The sequence below is a fragment of the Vigna angularis genome, chromosome 8, assembly GCF_016808095.1.
Source record: "Vigna angularis cultivar LongXiaoDou No.4 chromosome 8, ASM1680809v1, whole genome shotgun sequence".
Taxonomy (NCBI): Eukaryota; Viridiplantae; Streptophyta; class Magnoliopsida; order Fabales; family Fabaceae; genus Vigna; species Vigna angularis.
This window is the reverse complement of record NC_068977.1, coordinates 35,942,618-35,965,136: the sequence shown is the minus strand read 5'-3', so window position 1 is coordinate 35,965,136 and position 22,519 is coordinate 35,942,618. Positions and strand designations below refer to the sequence as shown.

The 22,519-nt window shown below is 34.7% G+C and overlaps 6 protein-coding genes and 1 long non-coding RNA gene across 8 annotated transcripts; 5 read left to right on the top strand and 2 right to left on the bottom strand.

Moving 5' to 3' along the window:
- Positions 1–141: 141 nt before the first annotated feature.
- LOC108344807 (protein EFFECTOR OF TRANSCRIPTION 2) lies at positions 142–2,278 on the top strand. Its single transcript, XM_017583308.2, has 3 exons — positions 142–307; positions 562–915; positions 1,147–2,278. Exons 1-3 carry the CDS (start codon positions 227–229, stop codon positions 2,032–2,034), a joined length of 1,323 nt encoding a protein of 440 aa, XP_017438797.1. The 5' UTR covers positions 142–226; the 3' UTR covers positions 2,035–2,278.
- A 791-nt stretch (positions 2,279–3,069) lies between these two features.
- Positions 3,070–7,329, top strand: LOC108344734 (uncharacterized). The gene is made up of 11 exons (XM_017583211.2): positions 3,070–3,327; positions 4,042–4,275; positions 4,378–4,461; positions 4,557–4,687; positions 4,777–4,874; positions 5,397–5,485; positions 5,571–5,679; positions 5,956–6,110; positions 6,187–6,257; positions 6,722–6,836; positions 6,967–7,329. The coding sequence occupies exons 2-11, from the start codon at positions 4,072–4,074 to the stop codon at positions 7,129–7,131; spliced, it is 1,221 nt and encodes a 406-aa protein (XP_017438700.1). The 5' UTR covers positions 3,070–3,327; positions 4,042–4,071; the 3' UTR covers positions 7,132–7,329.
- Positions 7,330–8,245: 916 nt separating this feature from the next.
- Positions 8,246–10,009, top strand: LOC108344793 (pentatricopeptide repeat-containing protein At2g15690, mitochondrial). The gene has a single exon (XM_017583291.2). The coding sequence runs from the start codon at positions 8,440–8,442 to the stop codon at positions 9,817–9,819; it is 1,380 nt and encodes a 459-aa protein (XP_017438780.1). The 5' UTR covers positions 8,246–8,439; the 3' UTR covers positions 9,820–10,009.
- An 838-nt stretch (positions 10,010–10,847) lies between these two features.
- Positions 10,848–13,095, bottom strand: LOC108344903 (mitochondrial carrier protein CoAc2). Its single transcript, XM_017583436.2, has 7 exons — positions 12,745–13,095; positions 12,482–12,567; positions 12,179–12,386; positions 11,964–12,090; positions 11,678–11,862; positions 11,473–11,595; positions 10,848–11,388 (listed from the first exon to the last, which is right to left on the bottom strand). The coding sequence occupies exons 1-7, from the start codon at positions 12,898–12,900 to the stop codon at positions 11,293–11,295; spliced, it is 981 nt and encodes a 326-aa protein (XP_017438925.1). The 5' UTR covers positions 12,901–13,095; the 3' UTR covers positions 10,848–11,292.
- A 1,901-nt stretch (positions 13,096–14,996) lies between these two features.
- LOC108345199 (uncharacterized) lies at positions 14,997–16,575 on the top strand. Its single transcript, XM_017583778.2, has 4 exons — positions 14,997–15,126; positions 15,210–15,382; positions 15,644–15,738; positions 16,251–16,575. Exons 1-4 carry the CDS (start codon positions 14,997–14,999, stop codon positions 16,573–16,575), a joined length of 723 nt encoding a protein of 240 aa, XP_017439267.1.
- Positions 15,225–16,287, bottom strand: LOC128193464 (uncharacterized). The gene is made up of 3 exons (XR_008244704.1): positions 16,150–16,287; positions 15,963–16,068; positions 15,225–15,331 (listed from the first exon to the last, which is right to left on the bottom strand). It is a non-coding gene; the product is annotated as an uncharacterized LOC128193464 (long non-coding RNA).
- Positions 16,576–17,512: 937 nt separating the features above from the next.
- Positions 17,513–21,816, top strand: LOC108343795 (protein NDL1). Of its 2 annotated transcripts, XM_017582184.2 has the most exons (11): positions 17,513–17,773; positions 19,023–19,122; positions 19,300–19,397; positions 19,498–19,586; positions 19,814–19,874; positions 19,973–20,059; positions 20,144–20,221; positions 20,301–20,357; positions 20,474–20,529; positions 20,813–20,948; positions 21,230–21,816. In XM_017582184.2, the coding sequence occupies exons 1-11, from the start codon at positions 17,723–17,725 to the stop codon at positions 21,437–21,439; spliced, it is 1,023 nt and encodes a 340-aa protein (XP_017437673.2). In that variant the 5' UTR covers positions 17,513–17,722; the 3' UTR covers positions 21,440–21,816. The 2 variants fall into 2 exon arrangements, with proteins under 2 accessions (XP_017437673.2, XP_052722735.1); XM_052866775.1 differs by lacking the exon at positions 19,973–20,059 and having other exon boundaries at positions 17,546–17,773.
- The last annotated feature ends 703 nt before the right edge of the window (positions 21,817–22,519 follow it).

Below are 22,519 nucleotides of genomic sequence, written 5' to 3'. Positions count from 1 at the left end.
TCATGTTAAACTCAAAAATAATATTTTATTAAGGTATATTAAAAATAATAAATAATGATCACATCATTACTGTTTGAAAGATGGAATGGGCAAGAGGGCACTTTTGGTCAATAAAATAGTAAAAAGAAACATAGTATTTGGAAGCTTTAAATGGAAGAAGCAAAAAAGCAGCTTCATCAACGGCCATAACTCATCCATCCACGGCGTTTGACGGCGCTATTTGGTGATGATGGCGTTGGTCAACTCAAGATTGAAGAGGGAACAATGCAACCGCACAAAACACGATTCCAGCTTCTCCCATTGGAAGGTTTTAATTTGTTCTTTGTTCGGTTTATTATGTCTTGTGTTTATGCTTCTTAATTATGTGAATCTGCGTTTGTTTCTCTTTCGTGTTAACAAAATCCACTATTTCCGAGGGGGCACTGTTGAAAGTTTGTTGCTTTACCCTCAAACTAAAAGTAGAGGAGACGGTTAATTACTGTTTGATTTGACGAGGTTGTTATGGACATGGAATGTTCATGTCACGAGCTGCTTTTGCTTTTGCTTTTGCTTTGGTTTCAGATACTGATTGGCCCTTCTGATTGGGAAGATCATTCCAAAGGAAAGGAAGGTTGTGTAAGATACAGGATTCATAACCTCCCTCAGGAATCGAATCCAGGGGTGTATGAGCTTGGAATTGCTGTGTCCAATGGTGGTTTGGGGCGTGAAATTTCAAAGCTTACCCCTCATTCTCACCGCATAGTGGTGGTTTACCTTGGAGAAGCTGACAATGTGAGAACAAGACTCCAGTGTTATGGCAGAACAGGTGATCATCTGCAGAGTGGCTGTTCGAATGGTTCTTCTTCCCAAAAGGGGCGCCCCTTGTTTGAGGAAGTGTTTTCACAAGGATTATCAATCATTTATAGATGGGCTCCTGTAAGTACATATCTCACTTTTCAAGTGATTTTCTTATGTCTGGGCTTAGTATCTGATGAAGTGATGAACATTCTTATTGGGGAAATACTGTTAACAAAAGTATATACTTTGACGTGGATTGTTGCGTTTTTTGTGAAATTTTGCGCTCAAGATTGAAGAAATGTGTATTTGCATTTTGCATAATAAGAAATGCAAAGTTTTCATGAGCAAACCATGTTTTTTGTTGAGCAGATGCAAAACAAGGAAGATGCTCTGCGAACAGAAGCTCAGCTGCTCAGTACATTTGATTATGCGTGGAACACAAGGAGTAATGGTATCCGGAGGCCTGAAGAAATTCTTCAAAAGCTTCAAAAAATTGCTTCAGGCACTAGAACACTTTCAGATGTGACCAAAGTGCTACTACCATTCACTCAGAAGCAAGTGGGCATCCGAATTAAACCAAGCAAGCTACCTCAGGAAGATGACAAGTTAGATGAAGCAGACAATGGCAGCTATAATTTCCTATCTCGAGTATTCAGTTTTAACAGATCACGTCCTAGGATAGTTCAAAGTACCACTGGTGTCGTTCAGGAGCAGGAGAATGCTAAAATTTGTGGAGTGGCATTGGGTGATGGTTTGTTTTGTAGAAGGCCACCAGCTGAGAAAAGATTGAGGTGTCCCGAACACAAAGGAATGAGAGCTAATGTTTCCATTGCCGAAGCAACCAGGGTACCCAAGTCAGAGAGCAATGTTTCACAAAAAGTGGTTGGGAGTCTTGGTGATGAAAGTCTGACAGACACAAATATATGTGGAATCATCTTAAATGATGGCTCCACCTGTAGAAGAAAACCAGTTGAAGGAAGGAAAAGGTGTCATGAGCATAAAGGTAGGAGAATTGTTGCATCTGTTCAAAAAAGAGGCAACGGATATAGATACCAAAATGTCAGCCATGTTGTAGAAGATTCTCTGCAAACACTGGTAGGGAATCCTGTTGATGAGAGTATCTTGAACACAAATATATGTGGAATCATCTTAGATGATGGCTCTGCCTGTACAAGACAACCAGTTAAAGGAAGAAAAAGATGCCATGAGCACAAAGGAAGAAGAATTCATGCATCCTTTCATGTAAATAAGAAATAACTAGCACTGCCTGTACAAGTTCCATGCTTAAACTCCAAAATGAGTTAGTTGAAGTTTAGACAGAGAATATTGCTGCACAGCTGAATGTATTCAAAAGGCAAACCATCAATTGTAGGTAATAAAAAAATTCTTGCAGCAGAAACTGCATTGATCAGATGCTGGAAGGGTGAAATATGTTTGTATTAGGAAATTTCACTTACAATTCTCTGAAGGCAAGGAAGTATGTAATAGTAGTTGTTTCCCATTGTTGTTGTATTGTAGGATTAATGATTGTTTATTATGGTCAGAAATGTGCTCAACAATACTTATTGTGACTCTAATTGGACAAGTTGTCATATTACTAAATGGATAATACTTTAACAATATTTTTTTATAACATTTTAACACCGTTTATGTGTAATTCTGTCATCGATTTTTGGATCAATCACATGATAACACGTAAATAATATTAAAATATTATAAAAAAATGTTATAAAAATATCATTATCCTCAAGAATCCATACTAGTTATTGTATTACACTAGAACAATCTCGTATCTCATGAAAATCTAAAAAACAACGCATGATTTCTTGTTCTTCTAAAAAGTTGAATTTCAATACATGATAATTGCTACTTTTGAACTCTTCTGAATTAAAGGATCTTGGTGTTTCTTACTCCAAAACCATTGAAGTGTATTGTGATTAACAATTTTTCATTCATATTACCTCAAATCTATTTTTTCATGAGCATACAAAATACATTTATTAGTAGATCGTTATTTTTAACGCAAACATGTCATAGTCAAAACTATATGCAAATATCCCAATTAAAATACTTGACAAATAACATCCAAGTTGAGTATCTCCTCCCTCCATGCCACGCCTTGAAGGAAAGTACTAAGATAAGATTAATTGATCATAAATAATAAAAATATTTTTTTTATTATTAAGTATATCTGACACACATGATATTTTAATTTCAGGGGTTTTATTTCATGTATTTTAGTATTTTTTTAAGAGATATTTATTTAATATAATAAAATAAATATGAAATAGGTGAAGACTCTCTTCCAAAACCCTCAGAATACGTTTCTCCTTGCAAAACTCACCAACGGCAGCTCGGCAGCTCGGCAGCTCGGCAGCTCCCCCCCGCGTCCCGCCGCCATCACTGTCATTCCCTTCTCGCTGCATCTGTTGGACGGCGCTCCCAGTTCCGTATTTCAGATCACCATCCTCCCCTTTTTCCGCCGCCGCCGTTCGCCGACCCAACAGTGATTTGCACGAGTCACCAGTTTTGAGGAAGAACTATTCTAAGGTAAGGAAGCTACTAAGAATTTAGAATACTACTGTTTCCTTGCACGAGTCAAGTGTTTATATTATGTTTGAGTCAAGAGGGTTGAGTCGTGAGGATTGTGTTGTGATGAATGAGCCGTGAGGGCTCTATTATATAGACACTTGATTCTTATTGTTGATTGTTGATTTAGAGTTGATAATAAATACTGTTTGCAAAGTCAATTTTTTATTATTGAATCAAATTTTTGATGGAGAGAGTGTGATAAAAGGGTAGGAGATTAAATATGTATGGTTGAACTATTTGGTTTCTGGGCTGATGATAATATTGTTTTATGTAGTATTGTTAAATTTTCATTAGCTTACCATGCTTTTGTGGTTGTGTGATTTTCACCTCTGCGATGATTGTATGTTACTAGCAAAAGATTATGCAGGTGGTTGAACGGAACACTATTTGAGGTTGTAAGTTTTTTTAGAAATCTTAGACTAGAAGACATATATGTATGTATTATTATATATTATTATATAGTAAGTGAATAATATAGAAGGCTTTATGAGAACAATTTTTTAAATATTTTTTTCTGCTATTTTTCTATATCTAAGTTCGGCTGCATGATTCACAATGTTAGATTGCTTGATCAGATATTCCAGTCTCTAATCAGTTTTACAGCTATATATTTCTGGTTTAATGATGAAATCTTATGTGCTACCTAAACACTCAGTCTTCACTATCTCGCAGACTAGCACTTTCTGTTCCATTCCTAAACACATGGATACTGATGCCATTGGAGATCTGGTTGACAAGCTCAAGGCTATGCAGAATGACAATGTAGAAGATCAAGATGAATATGATGATGTTGATGACGATGATGAAGAAGAACATGAACCCATCACACTTGGCTTTGTTGACAAGCCAAAGAATAAATGGTCTCTTCAACGTCAATATTTCCCAAGCAAAGCTGGAGGAGTCCCTGTACTTTACCTTTTCATTGAATTCATTTACAATTTACTTCTATCTTGCTTTATTGGGTGTACAAAGAAAGTGCCAGTTTCTGACTGGTGATGTGAATAACAGGCTTGGCTTGACCCTTTGAATATACCATCAGGGGGATCATTTGTGTGTGACATTTGTGGAGAACCTTTACAATTCTTACTTCAGGTATGAAGTTCATGCCTCACGATTGTTTGACATATGTATGCTTTGTGCTATACCTGTGGATTGTGACATATTGTATTAAACCCTTGAATTTTTAGGTTTATGCACCAACTGAGCAGGAAACTGCATTTCACCGAATGTTGTATGTTTTTATGTGTCCCTCTATGAAATGCCTCCTCAGGGATCAACATGAGCAATGGAAACACCATCCAGAGAAGCCGTCTAGAAGGTAAGGAATCATCCTCTCTTACACAACCCTTTCCATTGTTTTAGTTCCTTTCATTGTTTATGTCTGATTATGTTATGTTTTAATTAAAGTGTGAAGGTCTTCCGTTGTCAATTACAACGTGTTAATCCATTTTATTCTCAAGAATGCCCTCAGTATAATGAGAGTCACAAACCTGCTGGCTGTGGAGGTTGGTAATCACCATTATAATAGTTTTACTTTATTTGTTGATAATAATCCCCATGTTTGTAGTTGTTTAGAGATCCTTTGCTTTGGTATGGTGAAGAGAGATTGCTATTTCTGTTGTTTAGATGCTTATTTACCTTCTGGCTTGTGTTTGTGTATTTTATTTTTGGATATTTATACTCATGATTATCTCATTTTGTGTACTGAGTATTGAGTACTAGTGTTGAGGAGTCCTGCATGAAGTGAAAAGGAGTTCATGACCACGATCTGATACTGCACACAGTGGGACCACACTTTTATCAGGAAAAAAAAATTATCTGATGTCATTCTAACATAATTTTTCAACCTGAACAGGTCACTTGTATAGGTGTATTGTTAATATATAAGTAATGTATGTCGTGCTTTCTCATTAAAGTGGATTAACACTTTTGGTGACTTAAGTGTTGGACTACATGTAGGTGTATTCTATGAAACAAATTGTCCTGAATTTAGCTCGATTTTGATAGAATGTGTGCTTATTTTTCAGCTGTTCTTTGTGATTGGTGTGGCACTTGGAAGGGAGACAAGCTTTGTAGTAGCTGCAGACAGACACGGTATTGCTCTGAGAAGCACCAGGTAATGGAATTAATTTAATGTATCTGTTTGTTTTCTTCCACAAATTTGATTCCCATGATAATTTTTTTTCTCATCCAACTCACAGGTTATGAGTTGGCGCGCAGGACATAAAATTGCTTGTCCTCAGATACAAATTTCTTCGCCTGTTTCTGGATCCAACAAAAGTGGAGCCACCTTGCTTGAGTCACATAAAGGTCAAGTGGTTTAAAGTTGTGTACTTTTGTTACAATATTTATTTGCTTTTGATAGCAAAATCGTTAGTCACTTTTAGATGAAATTTAAAAATGCTGAAACTGATTAGAATATTGCTCATACATAAAACCACTTTGACAAGATATTTAGATTTGTATCTCTTATGAAACCTAAATCCATTCCGAAATAAAACATGTACATCACTATATAAATTTTTGACATCTACTATTTAGGTTCTTGTTAGTTAACACCTGAGATCATTCTTCACTATCATTCAGGTGGAAGCAAGAATCTGTGGCCTGAATTTGAGATCACAATTGAAGATGAAAGTGAATATAATAGAGACATGTCTGAGGAAAATAAGCTGTCTAATTCCTTGATCTCAAGGAACAGGACTGATGACACAATGAATTCGATTTTTGATAGCTTTCAGGTATAATTGTTATCATTTTAATAAGATTGTTTCTAGTTTATGTATATTATTCGCTAATTGTATTGCTTATGAACAGGGTGACGCTGACAAAAAGAGTTGGGCCTCCTTCCAGGAATGCATCGACAAGGCCCCTGAACAAGTGCTAAGGTGATAAGATTCGCCAAATTAGAATGCTTAACTATGGTGAATTTCCTTGTGTGCCCTTGGAGGAAGATTAGTTACTAAACGGGATGGGTGAAAATGTTTGACAAATATAATATCTTGCCTTTTGAGATAAAAACTAAAGTAAGCAGGAAAGTGGTGGAAATATTTTCGTTGCTACTTGTCTCTGATTAGCCTAACATTTTTTATGATCCAGCATTTGGAACAAAAGTAGCTGAAGTGTTAACTATTAGCTTAACACTAGTTAAGTTATTTGTTAAATTATAAGTATAGAGACAATTTAGAATTTAAATTATGAATCCAAATTTCTCTCAGCCCTTATAAAAGTGCATTTCCTTATAATCATATTGTGTACTGGTGTGTTCAAAAGGATTAATTTGCATAATAACCAAATTGATGGCATTGGATTTATCAATATATTGGGTCTAATTACAGTTTTGGTAAATCAGGTATTATAGGAATACTAATGCTAAGCCAATATGGCCTCTTTCAAGTGGTCGGCCATCAAATGCTGATATCCCTAGATGTAGTTACTGCAGCGGACCTATGTGTTGTGAATTTCAGGTACTTATTTTAGATATACTGGTTGAAGCTGAATGTTGTTCTACATGTAAAACTTTTGTTTTTTTGCTTGCTCAACCAAATGTTTTGTATATTTCTTTGGATACTGAGTTGTTAATGTGGGTGGTGCCAGATTTTGCCGCAGCTGCTGTACTACTTCGGCGTTGACAATGAAGTGGATTCTCTGGATTGGGCTTCAATTGTGGTGTACGCATGTGAAGCCTCTTGCAATGCAAGTTTGCCTTACAAACATGAATTTGCCTGGGTTCAAATTAATTCACCTTCCACAGGCTTATAGGGAAATAACAGGGAAGTGTCTTTTTCTAATTATTTTTTAAAATTTTGGGTTCAGAAGTTTGAAGTAGGGCTTACCTACTTCAACCATCGATTTTGAGGATTGAGTGTTGATTTTGTAATTTACTCACATAGGCTTTTTGCATCCTTGCTACAATATATTTATTATAAATTTTGTGACAAAGATCACACTTACGAGAAAGAGGAGGTAGTGAGTAGTTTACTGAGATGGAGTAGTAGTCAAGGGTGAAAAGTTATTTCATCATTTGGTTTGTAAATATAAAGATGAAACCTAATTGGTGATGAAGAATTATGATTAATTACGTTACATTATTTAATCTATCCCCATATTTAAAAAATTCTTCATATGGGTTTCTAAATATTAATATGATATGTAAACTTTTAATTGGTAGATATTCAAATAAGAATCTATTTATATAATTTTATCAATAATTTATAACATTATATAATGAAGATATATACATAATTTATTTTTTTACTCTAACCTTGAATATGTATCTATTCATTTATCTTATGACATTTAGAAAATGGATTTTATATTAAATTTTACCATGTATATGTCAAACAAAATGGTTTAATTCTATTAAATCAATACCTACATTTAGTTTTCATCTCATTTTTTTTATAAAGTAACTTCTTTATATTAACCACAAAAGTGAGTGAATTTTCTCCATCTTACCACACTTTCTGCTTAATTTATCCTCATATACGGTAAGGAAATATAATAAATAAAATGTAAACGATATTTAAAGTATAGACATATAGAAATTAAGATTCGATAAGAATATATGTCATTTCTTTCCCAACGATAAAATAGAAGAGTATTTGTTCCGTTTTATTGTGTACTGTTGTCTTTCAATCCATTATTTATTATTATTTAAAACATAGTAAAAGATTTATATGAAAATAAAAAAAATTATTAAGTTCTTGTAATTTATTATATTTAGAAGATGCATACAAATTATTACAGTGGAAGTTATTTTTTGAACTATATACATAAATTTCTAGTAACTTTTTAAATTTTATTATAGATTATTTAGATTTAAGTAGACAATAAAACTTTATTTCTTGAAAAAATAACTTTATTTATACGTTGTATCTTGTAACAGGACATGTAAAATGGTGAAAAACGTAATTGAATTGAAAAAAAAAATACAAGATTATCTTGAATTTTGTAAAAAAAATAAAATATTAATCTATTTTTTCAGAAAGTTAGTGCCAGAGCGATAAGTTAAATTTGAAGGCGAAAGCAGATATTTTGTTTTCCGATAGTCATCGCTACCCCGAAAGCATGGAGCTCAAACTCCACACATCAATGGCTACTGTGGGATCCATTTCAAGCGCAGCAAACTCCGTCGTGTTCACCCATTCCTCTACCTCCATTCCTATCTGCACCTACGCAGTTCCTGATTCCAGCAGGCGCCGAAACGGCAACAATACTAGCCGTTCCACTTACAAAACCTCTCCTTGGGGTAAGGGGAACCATCCCATAGAACCCAAATTGAAGCTTGATCATCAAAACCAAAACGCCTTGTTACCCTTGAATGTGGACTTGGTGGCCCTGTGTGAAGAGGGTAAGCACGATCGAGTAATGGAACTCATGGGTCAAGGTGCTACTGCTGATTACCGCGTTTATCTTGCGCTCTTGAATTTGTGTGAGCATACAAGGTCGCTTGAATTGGGGAAAAGGGCCCATGAATTCCTGAGAAGATCGACCTTTCGTGGGGACGTTGAACTGAGCAACAGGTTGATCGGAATGTACAGCAAATGTGGCAGTGTGAAGGATGCACGCCGAGTGTTTGATCAAATGCAAGAGAGAAATACCGCTTCGTGGCATTTGATGATTGGTGGGTACACGGCTAATGGTTTAGCGTGTGATGGTTTACTGGCTTTTCAGAAGATGAAGCACGCGGGGGTGCCATTGGATGGGCAAACTTTTGAATTGGTTTTGGCTGCATGCGCACAGGCAGAAGCTGTGGAAGAAGGGCTTTTACACTTGGAGTCAATGAAGGAGAATGGAATAGTTCCAAGAGTGGAGCATTACTTGGAGGTTATAAACATTATGGGGAATGCTGGTCGATTGAATGAAGCTGAGGAGTTCATTGAGAAGATACCAATTGAGGTTGGAGCTGAGGGTTGGGAGTCTCTTCGAAATTTTGCTCGAATACATGGAAATTTAGATCTTGAAGATCGTGCAGAGGAGTTATTAAAGTATCTTGATCCTTCAAAAACTATTGTTGATAAACTTCCTATGCCTCCAAGAAAGAAGCAGCATGATATTAACATGCTAGAGGAGAAGAATAGGGTGACTGAGTATCGGTATTCTATTCCGTATAAAGAAGAGGCTCATGAGAAATTAGGAGGTTTGAGTGGCCAGATGAGGGAAGCCGGTTATGTGCCGGATACAAGATATGTCCTCCATGACATTGATGAGGAGGAAAAAGAGAAGGCCTTGCAATATCATAGCGAACGTTTGGCAATTGCTTATGGTCTCATCAGTACACCCCCGAGGACAACACTTAGAATCATCAAGAACCTACGTATCTGTGGGGACTGCCACAATGCAATCAAAATTATGTCCAAGATTGTTGGAAGGGAGCTAATTGTTCGGGATAACAAGCGATTCCATCATTTTAAAGACGGAAAATGCTCCTGTGGAGATTATTGGTAGCGTTGGTAAAAGTGCTTAACTGTACATACTATTGATGTTGTACTGCTAGATTGTTTCTTATTTGCAGACAAATATGTAAGGATCAATCAAAGAAGTTTTTGTTCCATCAATGAATTGACCTGCGTTGTGTCTCTCTCCTTGTGGTACGAGATTGTTAGTAAAGGTAACTGCATATTTGATTCCATGTCTACACAGACATGACGCGGAAGCCTTTACACTGTTGCTTCTGAAAAAAGAAAGAAATATATATATATATATATATATATATATATATTGATTTTATTGCTAGAGGCGAGCATTGGATGTGTATCCAAACACACACCAAGTGGCTGACAGCGAGCTCAATTTTCGTGTAACAATCAATCGGTGGTATACTGAATATTTCTTTATGTTGGCTCCTGGAATATGCTATTAAATGTACTTCTAGTGATCTAAAATTTAGATAGCATGTAAATCCTATAGATGGAATATGGAGAGTGTTCCATGTCGCCCTTATAATTTAAGTAGAACTCTCTCAAGATTAGTTTTCCTTCCCACAGTATATTGCGATGTTAAATCCTGAAGTTATGACGTATTTAGTTGAGAACAATTGACCACGGAAACTGGAAGGTAATAGAATTATGGAGACTGCTTAGAATAAACCAAATGCAGTGAGGAGGTATTACATATCGACAGCATTTCTAAGATCTTATTCACTTGAATGGATTTCGGAAAGAGTAATTGAGGGGATTTGAAGATAATTTTTTTTTTTTTTGTTTATTTGAGTAAATTTTGAGGTAAATGAAAGTGGATTTGAAAGTAAATTTTTTTAATCGGTCACGTCAATCAAATCTTACACTAATTCTCACAAACTTTACTTCCAAATTCATTCTCAATTATCTCTAAATTCACTCAAATAAACAACAAAGTTTATCTTTAAATCTCCTTAATTACTCTTCCCCAAATCGATTCAAGTGAACAAAACCTAAACGATTCTCTATTTCCTCATTCAAAAGGCTGAATTTATCATTTATTTAATAGGCACATGGTTTTCCTGTCTAAACAGCATACATGGTATTTCCTCAACTGAAGAAATGAACGAAACCCAGTCAAGGGATCACTCCTTGTCAAGATGAACACAAGTATATGTGGTATCCTATTTGAAGATCGAGTATAAGCCACATCTCGCTGTACAACTGGAAAGAATGCAGGCTACAATATGAATGAAACCCAGACAAGGGATCATTCCTTGGTAAGGTGAACAGTACAAGTTCTATCCTATTTGAAGATGGAATATAAGCTCCATCTCGCTGTACAACTTGAAAAAATGCAATGTGCAGTAGCAATTATGTATGAATGGTAGTCAAATTGAATGAGACCAAGAAGCCAATTTAAAGCTTATTGGAAGTTAGCATGCTAAAATGGGAAGGGGGCCCATTTTATACCAAAAATAATTGCGACGATGCTCGGCTGATTCTTTTGTTGGTTACCATTTCAATTTTCAACTGCAGTTTTTTCCCTTGATGGAACTCTCAGGTATAGTTTCATTGTATCATAAACTGTAAAGCCTATGGCCGAAGATGGAACTACCTGAATCACAAAATTCAACAATTAGCCATACAGAACGATTTGAGTGTCTGTCTGTTACTTTTAATAAGCTATTAGTTGTATCACCTTTATATAATTGATGCTCAGCCCTGAAAACAGTTGCTTCCAGCCTTGCCTTTGGGCAATCAAAAGAATAGATTTCAAAGTCCCCTTCAATTCGGCATTGTCAGACGGTTGGAGTTTTTGAATCTGGCCATATGTTTGTCAAATAAATACACTGTTATTTAATATCTACCAATCAGTCCCTGGGTGATCGGGAGACGAATATTACCTGCATTTGCCTCCTAACAACTTCAAGAGGATATGTGAAGGTCTGACCCAATAACCCTGCTACTGATCCGCACGTCAGTTTGGCCATGATGCTTTTATTGTACTCCTCAGGGACATGGCGCTTCATTTCCTCATAGAAGTAGAATTTCAAACCCGCATACGGGAATATTCCAACAAGAGTTGGAGCTGTTGCCATGAACAAAATTAGGAGGTTTACATTACAAATGCAACAGTGATATACGATACAAAAATACGATAAATGGAAATAAGCTGATTCAAATTCGTACCTACTCCACGATAGAGACCCCTGATGCCACCCTCTCTATAAGTTCTTGTAAGACAATCAGTGATCCCTCTGTAAACTTGTTCGTTATTAACCATCCCCGAAGCACCCAACTTTGTTGGACTAACAATCTGCAGTTTCAAATACAAACAAATTAAAGCTTAAAACTTTTTCTTCCAAAAAAATAGATTAGAATTAATTTCTGAAAAGATACTTTACCTGATAAGCTAACTTGGTTCGAGTCAAATCAAGAGGATAAGTAAAAAGTACAGCTGTCCCTCCAGAGAGTGAGCCTGCCACAAGGTCAAGGGTAGGACCTTTCCACACATCAGGAAAAGTTTGTATAATCAATCTGCGGTATTCCTCGTAAGACGTATAATGAATAGCCGCATAAGGAATAATCCTTGCAACACTTGCTCCATTTCCTCTGCAAATAAATTCACAAGATACTTATAAAGATACAGCCCCTGAGATTGTGAGAGAGCAGTTATGATCACGATCACATTGGTTTGAAAGACCTACCTGTAGAAACCCAGAAGGCCTTCCGTTTTGGCAATTCTGACAGCTGATCCTATCAGTCCCGTGCTCTGAAACTCAGCCCTTCGCGTCTGCAATAAACAAAACCCACATTAGAAATCAAGAAACGTGAAAACCTCTTAGAGGACGAGATAATTGAAAAAGACAGAAACACGTTTGACTAGAAATAGGTGACGTTCGAAACACGCCAATTAAATAAGCCGTTGAACAGTTTTAAAGCAAAGAACACTGAAACTGATTTGAGTGACCTGAAAGAGAATCTTGACACGCTCGAGAGGAGCGACGACGGTCTTGGCGAAGCCGCCGGCGAGGCCACCGGCGACCAACTCCTTGGCGAAAAGTGGCATGAGATCGAGCGGACCCTTGGTCCCGTCTTCTGGGTCATGCCTCTTCTGCTCCGTCATTTGTCAGAAAAATTGCGATAGAGAAAGGAAAGAGAGTGACAGAGAGAAACAGTAACAGGAAAAAACAAAGAAAAAAAAAACGATTGAATTGAATTCAGTTTGAGAATTGGTAAACTGTCGAATTGCGTAGTTGAGTTAAATAGGAAGACGAAAATGGTGACAGACCCAGCCTCCAAGTAGGACCAATTTCATTCTCATTTCTTATTTTTTCTTTTTTTAACGATTTAAATTAAATTGATTCCCTTTTATATATATGTGCAATTTAAATTTTCTTACTTCATAATATTTCAAATCAAATTTTTAATTTTTCTTTATTTTTTTTAAATACTTAATTAAGTTATAACGTCTCTTTACATATTTTTAATTAAGTTGTTACTAAATTATCTTAATATATTGAGTATGTTTTGTTAACTCCCTAATTTATACGTTATTTTTAATTTCATAATTTTTATTATTTGTATTTACGTCTTAATAGATTCGAAGTTATGTAATTAATATAAAAATAATATAAGATAATTAATGTAAAAATATTAAATTATTTTTATTTTTCTAGTTGAAAATGTGTATTTTTATTACTTTTATGGCATTATCTATGATGATTAAATCTGTTTCGTTATTGATAAGTACGTCTTTATCATCCAATCTGATTCTAGAAAATAATTGAAGTTATTTTTTAATTAACATAATATCATTTTATATTAATCATAAATCTTTTAATATGGGTCGATAACATATTTCTTAAAGATAATTAATAAGGTGACGTAAAAAATTTTAAGCACTCGAAACTTAAACTAAAAAAGTACAACAACTTTTAGTATTCAATAAACAAAAAATAATAATGAAAACTTAACTAAAATTACTCACATTTATGAAAACTTTAAAATTAAATTATATATTTTAAAATATTAACTTCATAATAAGATAACATTACTTTTTTACAGTTAAATAGATTAATACATTAAAACCTAAATATATAAGTGAAAAGGGAACAAGAGGTAGCTAAAATAATAGAGTGGAATTAATTGTAGTGACGATAGATAAATTATGGTCAAATTTTTTATTTTAAGTCTTTAGATATTTATTTATTATTTCGCATATTTTATCACTTAATTAATTACATTTTCTTAAGATAAAAGAAATTTGTGAAAGTTTAACTTCATAAAAGTTTACGATTTCTTTCAAACTTATACTTTATAAAGCAAGTTTAGGAATAATAATCTTTTTTTATATAATTTAGTGAAGTCAGATATTATCTATAGTATTTTAAAAACGCATGAGATTTTTAGGATAGTTAAGTAAAAAGTAAATTTAATTATCACCAATGACTTCTTTTAGAAAAATATTTAATTTTATGAAGTTAATGATTAAAAATTGTTTCAAACAATTAAGTTATAGCAAAATAAATAAAATTATATTTAAATATTACTACATAATTCATATATATTATGTAAATAAAATATTGAGAAATAAAATTTATAAATAATTTTGTTTCATTATTTCTTGTACGTAAATTATGATAAATATTAAAAAATAATTTAATCAAATAATACGTTTGTTTGAGGAGTATTTGTTTTATCTTTTGTCATAAATATTAAATTATAAATATATTGATATGATTTTAATATTTATTTAGGATTAAACATGTTAACAAGCGATTTTGTTTTTAATTCTTTTTTTAAATTTTGATATATTTTTATCATTCTTCTTAACTAAATTATAATTTTTCATCTTTCAAAATCAACCACGTTAAAAAAAAATCAGCTGGCTAAAGGTAACGTGTCATGTCATTTTTATTTTTTTTTTCTGACTCAATCTTTCTCAGTTTTTCTCCATCCCTCTCCCTCCGTCACCTTCCTTCGTCCCTCTACCACCAAACCTCAACTCTCCTCCTCCCACCGGAAAAGATACCGCTACGCCGGCATCTCATAAGAAACATAGTCCTTAACCCACGGACCCGCGGACTCTGAACTCAAGGTTCTGCAATCTATTCGAAAGAAGTCTCAAACACCATTGAACAGTCCAAACTAAAAATTGTCACTACCCTCTCTCTTCGCGAATTATACACACTGCAATGACATACATGCATAGTTTCTTGTATGAAAGGTGCTCCCAGAATAATACAAACTTTTAACAAACTATTTAAAATTAGAAATGTTGGAAGACCCTCCACTCCCAACACCAACGTTTCTATTCGCACACCTTCCAATTCAAATTCCAATTCTCAAGGTAAAACCAGAACCAGAGCCTCATTACTCTGACCCAAACCTGTTTGTCAAAATGTCTCACCGAATCTTCGCCTTGTTTCATAGGGAACTCCACGGAGGTAGAAGAGTCGGAAGAAGGAGAAGAAGATGAAGATGCTTCCACCACAAGCCTAAACGTGTCGACCGAATTCCTCCGAGCCGTGCAGGCCCCCTCCAATCTGATTGCCCTGTTAATCAAGATCGTCTCTAAATCAAAATCATCCTTGATAAGTATAATTGTAGGCACCCACTGCTGCAATATGATGTTTAAAAGTAAAATTTAACAACCGGGCACTTTCCAAATTTAAAAGTCTCAACCCATAGATTTTAGTAGAAAATTGAATAAAGTTAAATGGCAGGATTAGTCCATTTCACATATCATGAAGTTGCCAAGTTATATTTATCTAGTACATCCAGTGTATTCGTACTCATTTTCTCATATTTGTACAAATATTTTTATTGCATGTTTGTTGTAGTAATATTGCTGGCACTTTGCTCAGGATTACTGTATGGTCTATATGTTCCAGATTGGGAGTTTGATGTATCAGCCTCGACCTCTTCGTTGCCTCCTATTAGTGGTGGTGATATTTACACGGTGAGAGTAGACTTAGCACCCTTCATTTCTCACTTTCATATCTTCTATTTGCTTCATTTTTATGTTTTGAATTTGATTTCATGAATTCTTATCAAATTTTACTAGTTAGATAATTGTCCTGTGCTTATTAGTTCTCAAAAATCTCACCTGCTTATTCTTGTTTAAAATTCTTATTGTATGAGAGTATACTAGTGGTGGAATTCAAAATATGTAGTTATGCTTACAATGTTCTCAACCCAATATCAGGTCAATTGTTTAGTGAAAGGCGGTCTTGGACCTGCTTGTAATTCTACTGGAATGATTGATCGCTACATACTTGGTCTAGGCCATCTGTATAGAAAACCAGTTTACAGAAATCAAGAAAACCAATTTACAGAAATCTTAGGATATGTTGTTAATTTTGTTTCTTACAATTATGCTCTGTGCAACTGGAAGCATCTTTTGCATTTTGTGGCATCTTTCAATACCATCCGAGACAATTATACTCACACCACTGTTATGTCCTATATCAGGTCCTCCAACCTGACTCCAACAGCATTCGTGAAGCCCTCGCCAAGTCCAAACCTATTAGCAACCTCACGTGTCTCGTCTCCACCTACTTCGACCACAATGAAACCACATCTGACTTTTGTCTCCGCCTCCTCCTCACCATCCTCCGCGCGCGCGACCTATATGCGCCACTCTCCCGCCTCCTCTCCGTCCTCCCCGTTAATGGGCTGCCGCTCTCCCAGGCCCAGTGCGACCACGCCTACGACCTCTTCCTCCAATTCGACCGCCAGGAGAACTCCTTCGTGCTCTCCCACCTCCACCAGCTCCGCGACAGCTTGTCCCACTTGAAGGGCGACATCCAGTGAGACCTCTGCAGGTGCCACTCTTGAATTCGTATGTTTCGCCACGCCACCGCTGGGTGCGCCGTTATTTCCGTCACCGTAATTATCGCTTCGTGATCTTCCTTGTTGGTGACGTGGAGAGAGGGAAAGTTTTGAAGTTTACAGTGTGACACACCATTATTAGCCACTCAACTTATTTTTTAAGTTTAAGTTGTTAGTTTTATTTTTTAAGTTTAAGTTGTTAGTTTTGGAAGACGAAAAATTATAGAAGAAAGTGTACCAAAGTTTGAAAGAGAAATAAAAAATAAAATTGCTTGATAATTAAAAAACTAAAAACATATTTAACTTATTTATTTATTTAATTTAACATCACAAAATGATTTTCCACATACATTAGATTACAATTCTTATTATATTTAAATATGTTTAGTCTTTAATGTAAAATTAAAATTCATCTTTTTGAAACCTTCATATATTAATTTAAAATACGAGTGTGACATAGAAAAAAATTAATATAATTGAATTAAGAAAACCACATTTATTTATTTTTAGCATCAAATTATATGAAAATTTTGAATTAATAAATTAATATTTAAGAACTAAACACATACTTAACTCTATATTTAAATATATTAAAAACATTAATAATTAAATAAAAACATTAATAAATGTATATAAGACATTGATCAAAACATAAAAAAAATATTATAAACATAGTTTCATCCTGATTTTTGACACATTCTTGCCTTCATTTTTCATAAGTAGATACATTTATTACCTTTTTAACTAATTATTAGTATGAACCATAATTAAAGTATGAGATTATTGTTGGTAGTTTAAAAGGATAATTTGGGTATTTACCTTTACTCAGTCATTGTAAAACAGGTTGGGTGGCGGTTAAAAATTGACCCAAGTCACAGAGACGCGTCGGTGGTGGTTAACCGTAGGTTTAATGTAATGTTGGCTAAAGGAAGAGAGAGAGAGAGATAGGAGAGAGAAACAACCGAACAACCGCTTTGTGTCTTTGCGCTCTATCTCTCTTTCTATATATATTTTATGCATAACATACCCATTTTGACATAGCTCAACAACAACTCAGAAAAAGAAGAAATTTGATAGAAGAAGACAGGGCAGAGCTGCAGCCAAGAAAACCCATGGCTGAATCCGTTTCAGTAGACATGGAGTTGATCCTTCTAGCCAGAAAGGTTTCTTCTTTTCTGCCTTTCTCTCTCCAGTTCTAAGCTTTTTCCTAATGGGTTCATTTCTCTTCATTAACCTCTTCCAATTTCTCTCTTCACCTCATTCTTTCTGCTGAATTTTCTTGAAGAACCCTTGACAATTTCGCGTAATTGGGAACTTTTTAGTTGAGCAATTCGTCATGGGGGTGGTTTTGTTTTCCTTCTATTGTTTCATTTCATTATGTTCTTCCTTTGAAATGTTTGTGTTTTGCATCGCCAATCCATTGGGATTAGGGAGATTTTAACATGTCAGGCGGCTGATCTTCACATTCCGTATGTCATATATATGCGACATAGTTCTTTGAATTATGACTATCCTTCATCACATGGAGATATTTCGCATTTGAACTCCTGGATCACCATTTGAATTTCCGTTTTTTCTTTATTTATTTAAGCTGTTATCGGGCTTCTTATATGGATTTAGCGATTTTTGGAAGAAATGGATTTTACCTTTGCATTTGCAGCATTGGATGCGGTTTAGATGATATGGGAAATTTCATTGTTATTTTCTTGTAGACACTTTGTTGTTTTCCTTTTCATTTTATTCTTCTTTTTGTTTTTTAGGTGGGGTCAAGGGTTCTTCTTTTCTTTTTCTGCCTCCTGTATTTTATATGATGATGTTCATCGCTTTGAAGGAATTGGATCCTTTGTGGTTTGGCTTTTCTGTCTCATCGGTTCTTTCAAAGTGCATTACAGTCTATAAGAATCATCGCTCTGCCTTTCTTAGCCTTTTGATCATTATTGTACTTGGGCCAATTCTATCTGTTACTTTGTGATTTATATACGTATCGGTTATTTATTGGATTAGGTAAAGTCGTTTTTTATATGACATTTTAAGACACTATCCTCATTTCACTGGCTTTACCTTGTTTTGTTTATTGAAGATACAATGATTGGAATCTGACACTACTTATGCCATTTATCATTTTTTTTCAAACTCGAGTTAATATGCTATTGGCCTATTGCTTGTTAGTTTGGGTCATCCAAAAAGACGAGTAGGGGCACATGGGTATCCATGTCAGTATATAAAAAATTTAGATATATGTTTGAAACTTTTTTCATTACTTGAATGGAGTACATACAAAATAAAGGATATCTTTTGCTTTACAGGGACGTTCTTTTTCACTAGAAAGTTTGCTTCAATTTTTGTGCTTCTTTGCCCCATTTTTTCTTTTTTGTATTTTTGACATACACTTACTTCAGAATATTATTCTAGGAACATCATATTCGAACGGGCTGTGGTTCTGTATCTGTTATAGTATGTGGCGATCAAGACAAACCTCCTCTGATCACTTATCCAGATGTAGCATTAAATTGTAAGTGGAGTCATTTTGATTTTTCTTGTGACCACATTACTCTTGTTTAAAATGTCAAGAATCATTTTTTCCCCTGCTGTTCTTGAATTTGTTGCTTAGTATTTTGTGAGCATGTTAATGGTTGCATAAGTTTGTGTTTGATCTGAGGCATTGTCTTATTTCATTGTATTGAGGCAGATCTGTCTTGTTTCCAAGGATTATTTTTCTGTCCAGAGGCAGCTTCTTTGCTTCTTCATAACTTCTGTATATATCATATCAGTCCTCCTGGGCACGAGGTTTGTAAGTTTATCTACTTAAATGCAATTTTTATTGCATTTTAAACTGAACATTACTATTTACATAGTTTATCTGGAAATTCCACAAGAGTTTTTGTAGTTGGGAGCAGCAGCAGTTTGTCCCGACGACCCAATCCCTTCTGCTGAAGACTTAGCAAATCAAATAATTGAGGTTCTCAACTATTTTCGGTAACTACATACTATGCCTTGTTGTTACTATATATTTGCTATGCCTTATTGTTAGCTTTTTCATTTTCTGAAACTGTTCCATGTAGAAAGAGACAAATCACTTGAGGTTCTTTTCATAGTTATGCACAAAAGTTGAAAGTGAGCAAAGAGCACTGCATATATGTAGTGTGGGCAAATCTAATGTGTCTGATATATTTACTGATTGCATGAACTTTTTCCTTGTCCAGGCTTGGTGCAGTGATGTGTATGGGAGCATCAGCTGGTGCTTACATTCTTTCGCTATTCGCTGTATGTACCTTATCTGAATTTGAAGAGAGAGCAGGGGCTGTTTAACCATTTATCAGTAGTTTTAATACATAGCAAATCTTATGTTTATTTCGATGCAGACAAAATATAGGGAGCGTGTTGTTGGTTTAATACTTGTATCTCCCTTGTGCAAAGCTCCTTCTTGGACTGAATGGTTTTATAATAAGGTTTCTTTAAAATGCCAACAGTTATGCACTCACGAGTTCTCTAGTTTGATAACTTTACTATACTGAGACTGCTTTTAATTTTAGATGATGTCAAATTTGCTATATTTCTACGGTGTGTGTGGCGTGTTGAAAGAGTGTCTGCTCCAGCGCTACTTCAGCAAGGTATTGTAATGCAAGGATCTTAGCCCTCTTGCATTTCTTCGTTTATTATGTTACAAGTTTTCGTGGCCAACCTTAACAGGAAGTTCGTGGTGATGCTGAATTTCCAGAATCAGAGATAGTTCAAGCTTGCAGAAAAGTATGTGCTAAGCTAATTTAGTCCCTCCCTTTTTCTGCCGCAGCTGAAATATGAATTTTATTTTTTTCTCTGCTGCATATACCTCACTATGGTTCTTTCTCTCGATTTGTTTCCAGCTCCTAGATGAGAGAAAGAGCATCAATATCTTTCGGTTTCTTCAGGCTATCAATGAGTAAGATCTTCTAAGATAAATTTCTTTATAAGAAAATAAAGATATAAAACAAATTGACTTTCTTTAGTTAAAATCAAAGTATGTATTTCAGTTTTTAAAAGACTAGACGGAAGAACTTTTATAAAAGTTAAGGCCTAAATTGATTTTATTTTGAGAGAAACCCAATTCAATTTTACCAACTTATTTTCTTCTCTTAGTACTTGTAATTTTTTTAATCTGAGCATGCCTTTACTTAACTGAGTGAGCATATTTATGTGCTCCAACTTCGCTTCCAAACTTGCAGGAGACCTGATATAACGGAAGGATTGAAGAGATTAAAATGTCGTACACTTATTTTTGTTGGGGACAGCTCTCCTTTCCATTCAGAGGCTATTCATATGACTTCAAAACTTGATAAGAGATACACTGCCTTGGTCGAGGTACGTGGAAGAACGTTCATTAGTAAATGTATAACATGCATGTAAATAACAAGTATATACATATACATACATATAATATAGATGTGTGTGTGTGTGTCTATATATATATATATATATATATATATATATATATATATATATATTTAAATGGTTTGGCATTGGTTTTGTGAAACATATTTTCCTGGTTAACTTTATAATTCTGTAAACCTATAACTAGTGTTTGATTATGATAACAAATTGAGAATGCATGATGCATGTTTAAGAGTGGATTGATCTGGCAGGTCCAGGGTTGTGGATCAATGGTTACAGAGGAACAGCCATATGCAATGCTGGTCCCTATGGAGAACTTTCTAATGGGATATGGTTTGTATAGGCAAAGCCATCTCAGTGGCAGCCCAAAGAGCCCGCTCAGTCCATCTTGCATCTCTCCTGAACTTCTTTCCCCAGAGAGCATGGGATTGAAACTGAAGCCTATAAAGACACGTGTTTAACTGCAAGTTTGACCAGGAGGAGCAAGCCCACATTTTGCTTCATAGCAGTCTTTCTTCTTCTATTGATTTTTCTGATTTTTTTATTGTTTGAGACAAATAGAGAGGAGATGGCGGATTGTAGATATAGAAAGGGAAATTCAGAATCCGTGGGAGGCTATGAATATATATACATATACATACATACATACATACATATATATGTGTATGTATAGGTATAATAATAATAATAATAACATATATATGTGTGTGGGTTCATCCCATTTGTAGTCAGTCATAAAGGAATCGGGGAGCTGTATATGATGTACATTCCATACGGACTCCAGATTTATTTATGAAGATGAGCAATTAATAATGCATAGAGACTCTTTCATTTTTAACTTTCCCACAGCTTCAAATCTTTTATCACTTTCATACACTTACCAACCATATTCATTCTCACGTTGGTTTATTTTTCTTTGTTACGCCAGCAATTCATTCGTTCTTTGTTAAAAGGGGACTTTCAGGGTCAATGTGAAAAGGGATACTCTCTTACAATGTAGTCAAGGAAGTTTGTTGAAACATTTCTCTCGAACAGGGTTGTGTTTGAAGGAAAATAATAAAAGGACATAATCTACTTAGAATAAATAAAATGTTAAAGTGAATGACCAAGAGTTACATAGTCAATTCCTTCTGATTCTAATAATGTGTCACTCCACCAATTTTAATCATTTCAAGCTCATTTCTTAACTTTTCAACTTCTGACATTTTTGTCTGTCCCAACTAACATAACTTACGTTACTAAATTCTTCAGTATCAAGACTTTATTGTTTGAACTTTAAGTAGCAAGCATAATACTTCAAATCACCAAAGAAATCTTCAATCTACAATTCAATTAAATGAAAAAAAGCAGCTTCTACCACTATGCTCAAAACAGCTAATTAGAGCTCCACTGCAGTACATTGATTAAAGATTTTGGCAATTTGGAAGATTCTCTTATTTTTCGTCTTCCCTACCGCATCTCAACAGAAAAAAAAATGCCGACCTCTCACCAAAACGTCCTTTTCAGAGTACAAAATTGCTTATTCATTTATGCTGATTCAT